General features: G+C 38.5%; 1 protein-coding gene across 11 annotated transcripts in view; it reads left to right on the forward strand.

Annotated features, from left to right (window-relative positions):
- Positions 1-16,090, forward strand: part of Dgkb (diacylglycerol kinase beta) — a 696,100-nt gene that overhangs the window by 82,240 nt on the left and 597,770 nt on the right. For all 11 annotated transcript variants that reach the window (XM_060367267.1, XM_060367311.1, XM_060367280.1 and 8 more), the window contains exon 2: positions 3,555-3,822. In XM_060367267.1, coding sequence (XP_060223250.1) covers positions 3,753-3,822 — 70 coding nt within the window. In that variant the 5' untranslated portion in view covers positions 3,555-3,752. The remainder of the gene's footprint in view (positions 1-3,554; positions 3,823-16,090) is intronic.

Genomic DNA, 16,090 nt, shown 5'->3' on the forward strand with positions numbered 1-16,090 from the left:
TGGAATTAGGTACTCTTATGTCTTTACTCATTCCTATTATTTTCCTTTTCTTTCATTTCCCTTCAAACAAAAAGTTTATGCTTCTTGAGATGCTGGCAATATTTTCTAACATTGCAGCATCTTACATTTATATGCATATGTTCTTCTTAAATTCTTTAGCATGCTTTAACATTCACTAGATCTTATTCAGTGATTGGAGTTATGACATGTTAACTTCATATAACTGTTAAAAACTTACCCTTTCTGTGGCTGACAATCTGTAGACTTTTTTTTTTTAAATCCGGATAGTACCTGAATTTTTTTTCTCGTAAGGATATTGAGGCCTTCCTTTACTGTGGAGAATGTTTTGCAGCCTAGGTACAATGGGCTGAATAGCTTTCTTCAGTTCCTCCAAAGTAATTATTTCTTGCTACTAACTAAGCAAAGTGGCACATCTGTTGACTAGATGAGAAAGCCAGAATTAGCCTGCTTTCCAAAAGTCAGCACAGTGATTCCCTCCTGGCTCTCATTTCCTGTGCCTAAAGAAAACCTTCTTCAGGGAGCAGGAGATCCATGAAGACACCAGGGGGATTCCCAGTTGAGTACTGTCACCTTCTTACAGCCACTTCTGTGGCTGTAAGCATAGCTGTGTTTCTGGATCTGATATTACACAAGCTACATTTATCTTTTCACAGACCCGGTGTACTGGCTCACCTTGGAAAGGTCTTAAGAAAACACTATTTTTTTATGCCTGTACTTCACTAGTTAGAACTAAGAAACTAAAGTTTAGCATGATGAGTAGTGACCTGAGATGCTTGTACTGTCTGCTCAGCTCGGTCAGTCGATCTGAACTTTCACATTCACACACAGATTCACCCTTATATTTGTTTGAATATGGTTTACCACCAAACATTTAATTTTCATTAGTTATTATTTGTCTCCTCACAATAGAATTAAGGGCAACATGAATTGTACTGAGGGTTTATAATTGATTAGCTGTCATGTTGGCAATTTGTATAACTGGCTTCTGAAATCATTTCAGTTCCTGACCATCTAAGGAAAACAGGAGGATCTGGAAATTGCACATGGTTGAAAAAAAAAGCCTAAAGGCCCAGTTAGATGTAATTTTAATGAAATAATATGAAAATAATGATATAGCTTTTGTTCTTTTTTTTCCTCAAGTGTAAGATTAAAAAGGTTTTCAGTGATTTGGGGTTAGTACTACATTGTTTGTTGAAGTGTTTTGTATAATAAACACTACAGTTCTTAAATACAGACAAAGGCCTCTTGATAATTTTCCATTGAACAAGTCTCTGCTTTAATAAAACTTTAATCATAAAACAGAAAATTACTTGAGTTTGTTCTGCTATTAGTTATTTTCCTATCCCAGACTAATGCACTGAGCTTTACCAAGCTCACAGCTTACATTTTAACATTTACCTCCATAGTACAAGAAACTCTTCAACACACATCCAACATGTGAACAGGTAGGAAGAAACAGAAAGACTCAATAGGATGCTGAGCTGTTTTTGTTCTAACAGAGCATTCTTACATGCCTCCATCTACATCTCCTACACTTGATTAGACAATTCTTCACTCCAGGAACTTGGTAACATAGTCATGTAAATACATACACATTCACTAAATTTCTGCTAGCAAGAATGTTAGGGAGGATAAAGACAGAGTGGATTAGAGACTGGGGGCAGAGACTGTTATGCATCAAGGGACCAGTCACCCATGTTTCATCACTTGATGAAAGGTCAACGGCACTGTTGGTGCATGTCTCACAGAGCTGACATGGGAAGGCGTGTGCTGTAATGCACGCTATGTGTGTCGTACACTCTCCTTGACAGCTAACATAGTTTAAACATCAGCATTATTTCCATCTTCTCTGGGTTTGGCTCTTTGCTGTGTCTCCATTGACTGCAATGCTGTTGGGTACCACTCAGGGATTCAACAAACATGTTTTGAATAAATTGATGACCTATCATCATTACGTGAGATTTAGAAATTATAGAGACCAGAAACCGATCTGTCTGCTTTATCTGTCTTATTAAAAATAAGATTAATGTATATTAATTGTACATATGTATGTTAGTCTTGCTATGTCTTTCCATTTAATTCTTTAATAAAGGAACATAACTAGTTTGTGGAAACAAAAAGAAAGCGGGTGAGTCAGGTTCAGATAGGAACTGGTGTCCATCTACTTCTGTAATGGTTTAGTTATAACCATTTTTACCTCATCCTTCAACCACTGCATTCAACCTTTAACACCCTTACTTAGAAAGAGCCCAGTGTAAAACATGTCAACATACAAGTGTGACTGAATCATTTGTCTCCCTCTGGACAGGGAGGACAGAGTGCATCATTTTACACAACTGCAATGGCTGGAAAGCAGCAAAGAGTCAGGGTGAAATCAGTGTGAGGAATAAAATCAGCAGAAGGGAGCTGGTGAGAACCCAGATATATTCATTATATATGTCCTGACTGATTTCAAATAGCTTGACCATTTGTTAATACATCAGGATAATTCTGTTTTCCTGATCAATTAGCAAAAATTTATTTGCCTTGCGAAAAATTGATAAGCATCCTTTAAAAAGATGCCCAAAATAAAACAGTGCATGTTTGTTTATTTTCCTTTCAGTCATGCTATAGGTATTGCTGCTTAAATTAATTGTATCTATTTTCATAAATATTCTAATGTGAAATTTTAGAGACAAAGTAATTCTTTCCCAGCTTAGATTTCTATAAAGATTCCAATGCCAGCCTGGTTGAGTACTGAGCAATTGATTACAGTCTCTGATAAAACACTGACACCAGATGGAGTTCACTTTTGTCTTTATAAATTTGCCAGTGACTCTAAGCCTGTGACAAGTTGGAGATTTATTTTAAAACATGATTCACACTAGAGTCATGTACTCTCATTAAGCTAGTCTTTCAAGCATTTGGAATTACTTTGGTTTGGCACATTTATGGAAATTTTTTAAGGTTATAAAACAAAAAGTATTTTGCTATGTAACAATTACTCAGGACCCCCAAATTAACTTACAAGATAATAGGTATATGTTTTAGTGCTGAGTACCATTCATAAACAGCATTAGAAATCCAGTATATTAGTGAATTGTATCTTGTTTTCCAATCTCTATAATGAGTTAGGCCTAGGTAGAGATTTTTTTTTTTTGGTACTGCTTAGATATTTAAAAAATGATGAGTCCAGATGATAAAAATGATGTTCTAGTCTATCCTTGGAATGTGGACTTTATAAAACTAAACACAAATAAATTTACTTTGGTCAGCATACTTTGGTTAAGCAAAATGTTCTTCACATTTTGTACCCTTGGTTACATTTTTTTTATGTGATTTGGTATTTATTAGAAAAAGAACATGTAACATCACTGAAGAATGAAGAGGTAATTAAAGACTGAAGAGTATGCAAAATAAGATAAATCCATAATGTATTGCTTAGGACATATAATCCTTGCCATCTTACCCTTATCATTTACTCCTTACTGTTGTTCTTCTTTGTTCAATATTGCTAATATTTTGAACTTCATGTTTTGTTTTTCTTTTCACAGTGTTCTAACAAATTATTGAAACTACAAACATCTACAGCAGTTTCATGTGGACAAACTGCAAATTCTGAAAGCCTGAAGTATTCCATCATGAAACACACCGTGTAAAATCTTTGAAGCATAAACGCCTGCCCTCACCCCGCCCCCCAACCTGGATAAGGAATCCCTCATCCTGTGTGTAAGGAACTCCTCATCTACACCATGACAAACCAGGAGAAATGGGCCCATCTCAGCCCTTCAGAATTTTCCCAACTTCAGAAATATGCTGAATGTGAGTATTCACATGGAAGATAAAATATAATTTAACATTTTTGTTAAACATGGAATAATTCATTACAAGAACAAATCACAGTTCCTGTTTGTCCTGGGCACAGATGCAGGCATGACTTTTTATTCATTAGTAGGTCAGCTTAAGACTGTCTTTTAACATAAAAATTTTAAAAAAGATGAAGAGATAAAGTAAATCAAGTATCAGATTGAAAAGAAATGAGGATATCAGATACAAATCTAAACCTGGAAAACATGGCTGGTGATAGAAATAAAGGGGTAGACATAAAAGGAAGCATCATTTTATTGTCTTGGTTGTTGCTGTTTCCTTTTCCTTGCTTGTGGACCTATCCACTCAAAGAGTCTCAGGAGAAGGGCTAATGGGCACATTGTGCCTCCTGAGTTTTGCCTAATTGCAACCATAAAGTACAACGCAAGAGACATGAGCAGTTTAAGCCAGTGTGTTTCATTAATTCTTCAGATGATAAGCCAAGATACCTCACTGCAGAGTACGGCAGTCCAGGATAAGCTTCATTGTGTGTGTGCAGGAAGAGGTCATGTCTAAGAATTTTATGAGATGATGAATTGATGGTTAACTGTGAACTTCGTAAAAAACTAGTTGAGATTACATGATCATCAAGTTTGCTGTTCATTCTCAAGTCACCAAGACAACAAAGGAAATGTTATCTACCCTTCCAGGAGTTTCCTAGGTAATTAAGAAAAAACTTGTATCATGATTAGAATGCATTCTTGCATAACACATTGTCATTAACAAAAGTAACTGAAAAAAAGATGCTCCTAATGTGAAGATTATAAATAATGTACTTCTCTCAACATTCAATACATGCCATCAGCTTATTAGACACTTAGAAATTAGAATTTTCATCTTACAATGCAACATTAAAAAAATTAACATTCCTCCAGTGTTTCAGAGAAGTAGCCTATTAGACTAGCTTTCTATTTATTTACTTATTATTTATTCATTTATTTATATTTTTTTCGAGATGGGTTTCTCTGTGTAGCCTTGGCTATCCTGGACTTGCCTTGTAAACCAGGCTGGCCTTGAACTCAGAGATCTGCCTGCCTTTGCCTCCCCAAGTGCTCAGATTCAACAACAAATGGTTATTCTAAATGCACTAATGAATATTTTTTAATAAGTTTTTTGTCTGCATTTGAACTTCTTGCATGCTAAGACTGCATGTCAAATAATAAGTGTCGTTTGCGCTTTGGGAAACTGTAGTGCGGCTGGCGATGCTTGAAAAGATGCCCCCCGGACAGCAAAATTGAATGAAAATAGTGAACACCACAGAACACCATCTCCTTTCTTCTTTCCTGACTGTGAATTCTCCCCACATTGCAGCAATAGACCTTGTGACTATGCTGCCTCTCCAGACTTCTTGGCTGGAGCGATTCATAGGGTGAAACTAAGATAGCGTTTCTTGTAGGGCAGCCAGTCTACCTGAGGGTGTGTGCTAAAATCCTAGTCCTGTATCTGACATTGGGCAAATCCCCTAACATCTCTGTAGATTATTTTTTTCATACCTTTTAACAATAAAATCATGAAAATAATAGAAGTGTTTCTTATTGTAAGTATCAAATTGAATAAACTATATTAGAGAAGTAGACAGTATGCATGGAAAATTCTTACTGCTGAAACTGTTTAAAACAGCTATATCAATAGAGCGAGTAAATATGATGTGTTGTCCATTTGAACTTATTGTTGATAATAAGGCAGCAAAGTGTCACATTTAGAAGTATGAAGAGTCAGTGTTCTTTTTTTTTTATTTTCTCTATGTCACTACAGCCAGTTTACAATGATGAAGTCTCCAGTGATGATGGCTGCCTCATTTCTGTGTTGTCCTCTCATACACTGAAAGCAGCTAGAGTGGAGCTTACTGTGACTTCCTGTAGCCTGCTGTGAGCAGACTTCTGCTTAGGGTTGCAGACCGCATCACTCTGTGGGAAGCATTTTCATTGAGATGTGGGAAGGGAGTCTAATTTCTGCCTCCACATTTTATATAAAAACACCCAAACTGTTATTACAAGATAGAGACCTCTCACTCCCGCTGAGGAGAGAATTGTGCTTACTTCATTATTGGTGGGTCTGTGCTTCCTGCTATGGTTTCAGGGCACAGCAAAGGGTTAAGAGACTCCAAGTTTTGGTGTGAGTTGGAATGTCTTTTGAGTACACAAGATAGGATATTTTCAAATGGTCATTATCTGCCTGCATGCTGTTAGTAGGAATTAGCCTTTTGTTTGAAGCGTCTAAAGTGTTTTCTTATGCATCTGAATCATTTTTAAAAGGTACAGTGTTACAGGAGGGATATTTCCAAACATTCATAAATTTCATACTGTCTATAGCAGCTGGCACTGCACATGCATGCAGAATTATGGTGGATTGAAGACTGAGGCACCTAATGTTCAGATTCAGGGTGTAATTTCTCCCCCTGTAGAGAGGCACTTTGATTCAGTAGGAGAAGCCTTCAGCTGTATATGCAAACTATCTCTCTCTCTCTCTCTCTCTCTCTCTCTCTCTCTCTCTCTCTCTCTCTCTTTAGATAAGGCTTCATGCAGCCCAAGCTTCCTTGAAATTCCTGACATAGCCAAGGATAATCTTAAACTTCTTATCCTCTGACTCTCACCTCCTGAGTACTGGGATTACAGATCTGTGCTAACAAGACCACTTTAAGATATACTGGGTATAATCCAAGGATTCCTATATATCAGGCAAGGATTCTGCCAGCTAATGTATATATCTAGCCTCCAAACTGATATTTGATAGTATTAACTCTATGTTTCATCTACATCCTCATAGTGTTATTTTACCTAAATGAAATGGACTCATATCTTGGTGAATACAAAGACAAAATAAGCACATTAAAGTCATAAAACAGTGGGATAAAAAATCATTACCTAAAGTAGCCCAGGACAGCTTGTGAGTCATTTCCTAAGCAATGACTTTCTCAAACACAGGGAACATGGGGATTTTATTCAAAGAGCCTATGAGTACAGGTTGATCCATTCCTGAGCATGCCCAATTTAAGATCATGGACATAAAAGTGATAAACAAGAGTGCTTCCGGGCATGGTCAGATTGTACCATAAAGTTTTAGCTGACAGCAAATGAAAGGACACTTTGAAGACCCATTAACACAGGAATCTGCCCCTGAAGGTACCTGTTTTACTTACTGGCTAATGGTATGACCTTGGAAATTGTGCAAGAATTTTGTTGTTCTCCCAAAATATTTGAGCAAAACATGTTAATGAAGAAAATATTTATTTTGGCTCAGTTTCAGTGTAACACCATGGCAGCCAGGAAAGTGGTGGGAAAAGAGACAGGAAAAGTATAAACAAATGATAGAAGATAGATAGATGGATGGATAGATAGAAAGAAAGAAAAATAGATAGATAGATAGATAGATAGATAGATGGATGGATAGATGGAAAGAAAGAAAGAAAGAAAGAAAGAAAGAAAGAAAGAAAGAAAGAAATATGATAGAGTATACAAAAGACTTCCTTATACTTTTTCCTCCTTTATTCTACCATGAATCTCAGTCTATACTATGGAACCACTAACCTGATTTTCAAAATAATCAAGCTCACAAAATTAAACATTGCAGAATGTAAAATAAAGCATAAGGTTTTCATCTCTTTCAATGAAAAAAAAAACAACAAAACAATTTATCCTCAGAATATTTTACTGTAGGGGTTAATAAAGCAATCATAGTTATAGATAACTGATTTTTACTGCCATAGTGTAAACAATTTATAAGAAATACCTAATCAAAGCCACAACAATCCTGAGTGGAAAGTAAACTATCTTCCCCTTAGGAATAAACTTTTCTGGCAGAGTAGCTGCCTGGATCCTTGGCAGGGTAAATGACAATAAAGGTCAAAACTACACTAGTTTGTCTCTGTTTCTTATGAAGAAGAACATGTCAAAGCTCAGCCAATAAATAACATTGCCTAAAATAGACCAATCTAGAATGCATTAACCACAAACATATTCTACACTTTTTTCTTCCTTTTTATTTTACATCCAAGGCAATGAAAAAGGCACAGCGCTGACTGAACTGCTGGCATCAGGGTTACCAGAATCTGAGGTCGATATTTGTCATTCAGGAAGGAACAGACTTACTCAGCTCCAGTCTTGATGAAAACTTCCAAATCTCCTTTCTGAATGGCTCGGGGGATTTGAGGTGTTTCGTGGGACATGGGGAGTTACAGGGAGCTAGAAACACCACCAGTCCCCGTGGTGAGTGTAGTATTTATCTTCAGTGCCATCTTCTCTATTTGAAGGAAGACAGAGGTCTTGACTTCCTGGAGTCAAGATGTGCATTTTTTTCCCCCAGGAAAACACTTGGCTTTTCTTCCTCACACTTTTAAGTTTATAAAAACAGGGTTGGCAGGGGTACTGTAGAGAATATCATGTGAAAAAGGTCCAATTTACAAATTAGGGAAAAAATGCTGGTCCCCACTTGTTCTTTCCATTCCTCCCAGCAAAATTTTTACTGTATTTCCCTGGGAGCTGGAGCAGCATTTCTGTTCCATCTGCTTCATGCTAATTGGAATTAAGGTTGAACCAGAGAGCGTTTAATAAAAAATCATGATATAATGAGGAATGTGCAGGTCAAGGGATTAAGCTAAAGAGGGTCCAGAGTGTCTTCCCCAATAGGAACATTACAATAGTCTTGCCAAGGCTAGTTTGCGGCATAGTTCACGGCAACCAAAGAGAGGGCTTCAGCAGAAAGTAGAGAATGGTGAAGAGACAGTAGGAGGTGGGGAAAAGAAACACTTTCAAATGAACCCTTTTCACACCAGCATGCACAGAGGATTCCCATAGCCATGTCTCTACTCTATTGATACTCATTTGTTCTCTTCACCAAGTCTTCCTCATTACTCTTACATTATACACCTGGAAGGCTAAGAGTGAACCTTGATGGTAGGATGCTTGCTTAGCACATTTAAGGCCCTGGGTTGAATCCCTCAAACACACACACACACACACACACACACACACACACACACACACACACACGGTGGGGGGATAAAGGAAAAGAGAAACAAGAGAATTGGGAGGAGTTTGAAAAGAAGAGGAATATACAATAGATATATACATAGGATAGGAAAGAAAATCAGCAAGAGGAAAACAATGAAACATTGTAATAATGACATGTTTTTGCATCTTAAGAGATCTATTCCTCATCTTAAAAAAAAAAAAAAAAACCTCTTCTGACATGAAAACCTAATTGTGTCTTTTAGGAATGTTTTGTGCTTTGTCCATACAAGATGAGATAAGAAGGAAAGAAAAGAAATCTGGCTCTGTGTGTGTGTGTGTGTTTGATTCATTACTAAACAAATTAGGTCACATGCTAGCCTTCTTTCTAATTTATCATGCTGAGATTTGCTTTTACTTCTGTCTTATGCCTAGAGTCAGATTAGCTCTATTTTGGGAGGACAAGGCACTTACTGGTAATTACTCTCTTTGTGTAAAACGAAAGGATAAATGGCACAGTGCTAGCTAGCGTACTGTCTAAGAACACATAATTTGGTGTCAGATAAAGCTGGGTTTGAGTCCCAGTGCTGTTGTGTGTGCCTCACTCTCCTAGAATCACACAAATTCTGGGGATTCGATGTGCAGAAACACGTTGGGTGCGTTGCAGTCAATGCCCTTGTTATGGTTAACATCATGGAGCTGCTGAGGTCATTTAAGCTCAGATAACAGATTTTTCTCTTTTCACTTAAACCTACTGGCTGTGCCGTCTTGGCTTACCTACAATGTTTTGACTTTACTGCACTATTGGCCTGAAATTTGTATCGGGGACCTTTCTTAGATGCATCTCTCGTTTCTGACCTTATTTCTTCTGGTTCACATGCTGGACTTGCCAGCTCCTGGCCCTGACCCAGATGGTATTTCTGGAGTGTATGTTGGCAACATCATCTCTTTTGTCTCAACCTGGCTCTGATGGCTGTTTGCTAAGTGCTTCAAACTCAATTTCTTGCTTGTTTGCTTGTCTTGTGTGTATCTGTCACCTTCATTCTTTTATGATTAAATCTTTCAGTACTAAAAGAAGATGATAAGTATATTGTCCCGTTATTTTAGACACCATAGACATTTGATACATTTTTAGCATTAATTTATTTAACGTTTTCAGACTTTCAAAAATCAGTGTTATTTAGATTTGGGGTCCAGTAGACTAATATTGACAGGTGACTTCTGTGGAATATTGGTCAAAGTGAGCCAATATTTGCTTTAGTTAAAATGCTCACAGTAACTCTGTAGGTTGACAAAAATAGTGCTTTTATTTCCACTTCCTATTATATTTGAAAGTCTAAAAATTATTTCTATGAACTTTATTATAATAAAAACTTACAAACAAAGAAAATCTTCAAACATCAAAATTAACCATATCTAAGGTCTACCAGCTGCAAGAACTTCTTTACAATTAGAAATGTGGCATAAAATGGAAGCTGTGAGGTTTCATGTTAAATTTGCACTTTCAGGGTCAAGTGTATTTTATGCCCTGTATTTACATCGAATGCAGGAAATGCATAAAAAGTGAACTGTTTTCCTAGATCTAATTCTGCCATAGATATTTTGGTTATTGCGTTGGATAACAGCATAGTACATATCCTATTACATTATGTATGTTTTTTGTCTTATATAACAATGAGTTTGGTTCAGTTTGGTACTCTAGTATAACCCCTGTGTGATAGAGAATCAATCAGCTTTGGAAATTGGCACAAGAAAGAGGAAAACGCTTATAAAGTGCTTGCTGTCTCTGAGATTGTGTCTTGCTGGCAGGGACTGACATATATCTTTCTCCCAAGTTACTCAGACAACTACACTGCACTTCCAGCCAGAGGAAGAAGACAGTCATTCCAATTTTCCTGTGTACAAAAACATAAAAATACTTGGTAAAAATCACTCTGTGATCAATATCAGAGGAATAAAATACAGCCACTGTTTGCTTTAGGCCAGAATCAAGGGACTGATAAGCAGCTTACTGTTTAGAGAACTGCACAATTCAATCTCTTCAAATTTTCACTTTGTCATACATAAAATAAGAGTAATAATCTCCATCTTGAAATAATAAACCCTTCTGTTAGCTATAATAGTCTGACCAGTTAAAAACAAAAATATTCTAAAAGCTTATGTCCTGATGATATGCTTTGTCAGTTCGGTTCCACTTTAAGCAGTGCTGTATTCGTTAGAGCCTGCTTTGGTCTCCACTTCATTCTGTATCTCAGGGAGGAAAGCAAGGGAGATGGTACAAATATAAGTAGAGGTACTTAATTTTCTTTCTTCATCGATTATGGCATGTACCATGCATGTAGTATATTTTCTTCTTAGGCCTCGTTTTTATATCTGGTAGTATGATATTGAATATTGTGATACCGTTATTGATAAACCTTACACTCTATGCAGAGAGAATATTATAGTATATCATATTAAAGCAGTCATTCGAACACTACATATTTAAAACTCTTAGTGGCCTTTTAGTCTGTTTCGTATGGGTAGAAGATAAAAGGCAGTGAGATTTTCAACTTCAGTTGACAGCATTGCATAGAGGCTACAGAAATAGAGATTCTGTGTACTTATCAGAACAGGTACAGAGGGATGAAAGAATGTTGTGTATATTGGAGGAATCTGAAGTACTCATTGGCATATATGCTTGTCTTTACCTAGCACGCATCTGTGAGCATGGGTATGCAGATAAGTCCTGAGAGTAGGGGGAAGAATTCAGCGATAATCACACAGGAGATTCTATGAGCACTTTTAGTAAAAGATTCTCCATCACCATTGGAAGACACCGAGGATAGTAATTTGGGGGGGGGGTGGTAAATTATTATTAAATCAAAACTGATATATATTTAATTTGAAGAAAGATGGACTGTTGGATATGCAGGTGTACATGAAGGTTAAGACATTGAAATGGAAAGAAGAACAGATATAAGAGGGAAAATCTGGAGGAACATGAACAAATGTACTTCCCAATTAAGTATGTGATCTAAGGAAAAGCGATGATGTATTTTGTTTTGCACACCTAAGCCAGTATGATTCATTTAACAGTGGAATGACGAAAAAGAAAGAACAAGTTTATAGAGAATGTATAATGTTTTGCTTTTGAACAATAGAGCTATGATTCTGCAGGGTTTCATACTGAGATATAAACTACGTACCTTGACATGCATGTTTGAAGCTCAATAAAACATTCAGATTCAAGGACATAGAGTGTTACCCCATTGCATTTTGAGCGGTTATCACGCCAATGGTGCATATGAGATGGCCTAAGGAATCCCACCACTAAAGAGAGAAGGCAAGGGAGGAAACAGCAGGGAGCACTGTGTGGGAGAAAACTGGAAGATAAATGTCTTAGGTAGGGATTCTGTTGCCACGATGACACATCAGGATCAAAGCAAGTTGGGGAGCAAAGAGTTTATTTGACTTACACTTCCACATCACTGTTCATGATCAAAGGACATCAGGAGAAGAACTCAAAGAGAGCAGGAACCTAGAAGAAGGAATGGGTGCTGCTCACTGGCCTGCTCATCCTGGCATGCTCAGCCTGCTTTCTTCACAGAACCCAGGACCACCAGCCCTGGGATGGTGCCACCCAAGACGGCTGGGCTCTTCACCATCAATGGTGACACTCACAAGACTAAGGCAGAAGGATCACTGCAAGTTTAAGCCCAGCCTGGTCTACAGATGGGACCTAGGCCAGTCAGAGCAACATAGTATGATTCCATCCCAAATACATAAAAGCAAATAAACAAAAATGGCAACACAAACGAAGAGGTCTAATTAGGATACCACAGTGTGTGTGGATTTTATAACATTTGGAATTTCTAGGGGATTGGTAGTCTTATTTATTTATTTTAGTGAAGTAGATTCAGTGATATGAATGGAAAAAAGCAAGGAAAATACACGAGCAACTTTGTAGAATGAAATGAAAAATAGACTATTGTATCATAGCTAAAATGTGCAGCATAAGTACCATTTTTTTTTCTTTTCCATGGGAGAAAAATACGGTTTACAAAGGAGCAAAACTAGAGTGGATAGATTTTACATCAAAGGGAATAGTTTGTGACAAAATGTTGCAAACCTATGGCCAAGTGTTGCTTTCATTTTGGCATTCATTTAGTTTCCATAGGTCTATCTATACTGTTTGTTTTTCAAACAGTAGTCTTGGGGTTTGGGCAAGTTACATAACCTTCTTAAACTTTAATCTCCTCTGCTGTGTAATTAAGGAAATAAAGAAGACTATCGCAAAAGAGTTTCATAAAATACAAATAAAATACTGTGCATGGAATTGCCTTTTAAAGAGCAAGCTACCAGTGTAAGTTAATTATCCCTTCCATTGTTACTGTAGGAGGGTTCTGGGTGCTTGTTCAACTATCTTTACTTCCCCTGGAGCTCAATAACTCTGCTACTCCTGAGCACATATTTCTATTTTTATTATTTGCTCAATGATATATTCTGTTTCTTTGAGACTCTGTGAGATAGATTCCTGCTCAAAGCAGCTCTCATTTACCTTTTTCATACAGTTTATCTTCAGATCCCACAGCTGCTTTAAAACATTCCTCAGGTATATGAAGGCCCAATTTCTCATTGCCCAACCAGATTTTATATGAATGAATACTGCCAGGTTTTGAAGATCTGGTACTTTGCCCTCCTGATGATGTAATGCATTAGATTCATGGGTGATAAAGGATGCAGTGGCCTTGGGACAAAGGCAAAGAGCTTCATTAATCACATCAGAGTAAGATGCATGGCCCCTACATGTGTAAAGGCTCCTTACCTCAGTTCCCACAGGAAAATATGAAAGGGGCAGGATACATCTCTGCAGGTAGAGAAGTAAGTCATTGGGGGTGGGGGGAACCTCTGAGTTAACGAACTTTACATCTTTTACAACAGACAATAAAAATGTCTAATCTCTGCTCAAAATACTTATAAATTATATGCTATAAAAGATCTTCCAAATACTAGACTGGGATGCAGGCACTTGGCTTGTCTCTCTGTTTGTAATATCCACAAAACATGAAGCAAACTGAGATGTGTCTTTAGTAAACGGAAGCTAATGGCAGCCATTACTGACAGCAGTGTCCAGCAGCAATGGACTTGTGTACTAAGCCTTCAGTCTGCCTTTCTGAGCAAGGCCATCTTGGTTTGCTTGTTGTCCGTTCTGCTTCTGGTCTCTTTCATTCCCTTTCCCCTGTGCCCAGATTCTTTGTATATCCCATCCTCCATGTTCAGTGTAGAAAACTCACCCATTCTCTATCCCAGGAGCAGAATCAAGTCATTGAGTGGTTTTGGATCATACACAACGAAAAATATGAGCTTAACCTCATTTTTTTTTAAAACAAAGATCTCCCTCCTGATTCTCTTTTGGTCCCCACCTTCTCTCTCACACACACATTATTTTCTTGTAAGTATCAGTCATAATTAACTTTATTTTTCACGGTTTTATTTTCAAACACAGAAAGGTAGGATTTTGGAGAAAGTAACAAGTGGCTCCATGTAGCCATGTCCTCCCCTTTGCCAGATGCTTTCTATCTATCCATTTATCTACATATATATGTATGTATGTATGTATGTATGTATGTATGTATATTTTATATCTGTGCTATAGGCCCTGGATCTGGGCCTGGGTGGCAGCCAGTCTGAACTGGGCAGCCTGGATCTTTCTTTTTCACACTACCAGAGAGAGCTCTCCAGCACTCCTCACCTAGGCCACCCAATGCTACCATTTGCAGGAGGCAGGGTCAAGTTCTCCTGCCCTCAGAACTTCTGGGGAGAAGCTAACCTTTGCCCCCTCTACCAGAGCTAGCTTTATTGTGCTTCCTAGATGAGCTGAAGGCCCCACTATCTGATCCCCAGCACTGCAGCCAGAGAGGTTCAGGGTCAGCTTTCCCTCCCATTCTCATAGCCCCAGATCAGCTTTCCCAACTGCTAGAGGGGGCAAGGGGCAAGGAGGGGCATCATCTTTGTCTGCACAACCCTCCCCCACCCCACCCCAACCCTCACTTCCCAAGTGAGGTGCAGGGCCCAGAATAGGGTGCCTCCTATTCTTTTGCCTCTATCCTTGTGCCTCCAGTTCCATCCTCTTCATAATCCCGAGACTGCTCCACTTCTGTGTCCCGCCTGTCCACCACATACTTGTGCACTGTAGTGGCTCTTGCTGCAGGTGGACCACGGAGCTGATTGTCCTCTGGTGACCTCCTCTGTCTGCAGCTGCATGACAGAACGGCTACTGGGCTTCTAGGTGTTTACTGCCTGCCAGTGCGCCACGGCATTGGGTGGACGTCTTCCCCCTTCTGCCCAGCACTGCGTGGCGGTAGGCAAAGTCTGTGGTCTATGCTGTGTTACCTGCCCGTACAGTGCATCTTGGGGGAACGTGGGTGTTTTTTTGTTTTGTTGTTTTTTTTTTCTCTGCCAGCGCCTGATGGCATGATGCTCTGCAGATCTCTGTTCAATTATTTCTAATATATATATTTTTTTCTGGTAGGAGTAAAATGATCTCCAGTGTCCTTTGTCTTCCTGAATCTTCCAGGTAGTAGACACTTCTTTCAGAGTCTCTGGGGAGTCCTTCTGAAGCAGCAGCCACTATTGCCTCTGTGTATGAGCACTTCCACATTTCTTATTATGCTGCTAGTTTTGTGTGTCAACTTAGACTAACTAGTGCCATATCAGAAGAGGGAACATTGAGAAAACACCTGCACTAACTTTGGCTATGGGCAAGCCTGAGAGACATTTTCTTGATTATTGACAGAGGCGGGTGGCCACGCACCCTGAAGGGGAAAGGAGAAGGTTCAGGGCTGGTGCCATGCTTGTAAAAAGCATAGCCTTGCCAGGTCACGGAGGAAGACTATGCAGACAGTCCTGAAGAGACCTGATAGGCTAGGGTCATAGGTAAGGGGAGGAGGACCTCCGCTATCAGTGGGCTTGGGGAGGAGCATGGAGAGGAGAAGAGGGAAGGAGAGTGGACTAGGGAGGAGACAAGGGAGAGGGCTACAGCTGTGATACAAAGTGAATAAATTGTACTAAATTTAACAATAAATTAAAAAATAAAAATTATATTAAAAAAGCAGGCTAAGCAAGTCATGTCAAGCCAGTAAGTGGTACTCAGTCAAATGCTCAGTGATGAGGTAAATATTCTGTCCCTCAGAACTTTACCCAGAGTTATTTATTAGACTACATACTATTATGTGTTTCTTCTTCTCTTAAGGTCTTCCAAGAGTTTCAGTAGGACACTTTGATCAGTAGCTTTG

Source organism: Meriones unguiculatus, chromosome 1, assembly GCF_030254825.1.
Source record: "Meriones unguiculatus strain TT.TT164.6M chromosome 1, Bangor_MerUng_6.1, whole genome shotgun sequence".
NCBI lineage: Eukaryota > Metazoa > Chordata > Mammalia > Rodentia > Muridae > Meriones > Meriones unguiculatus.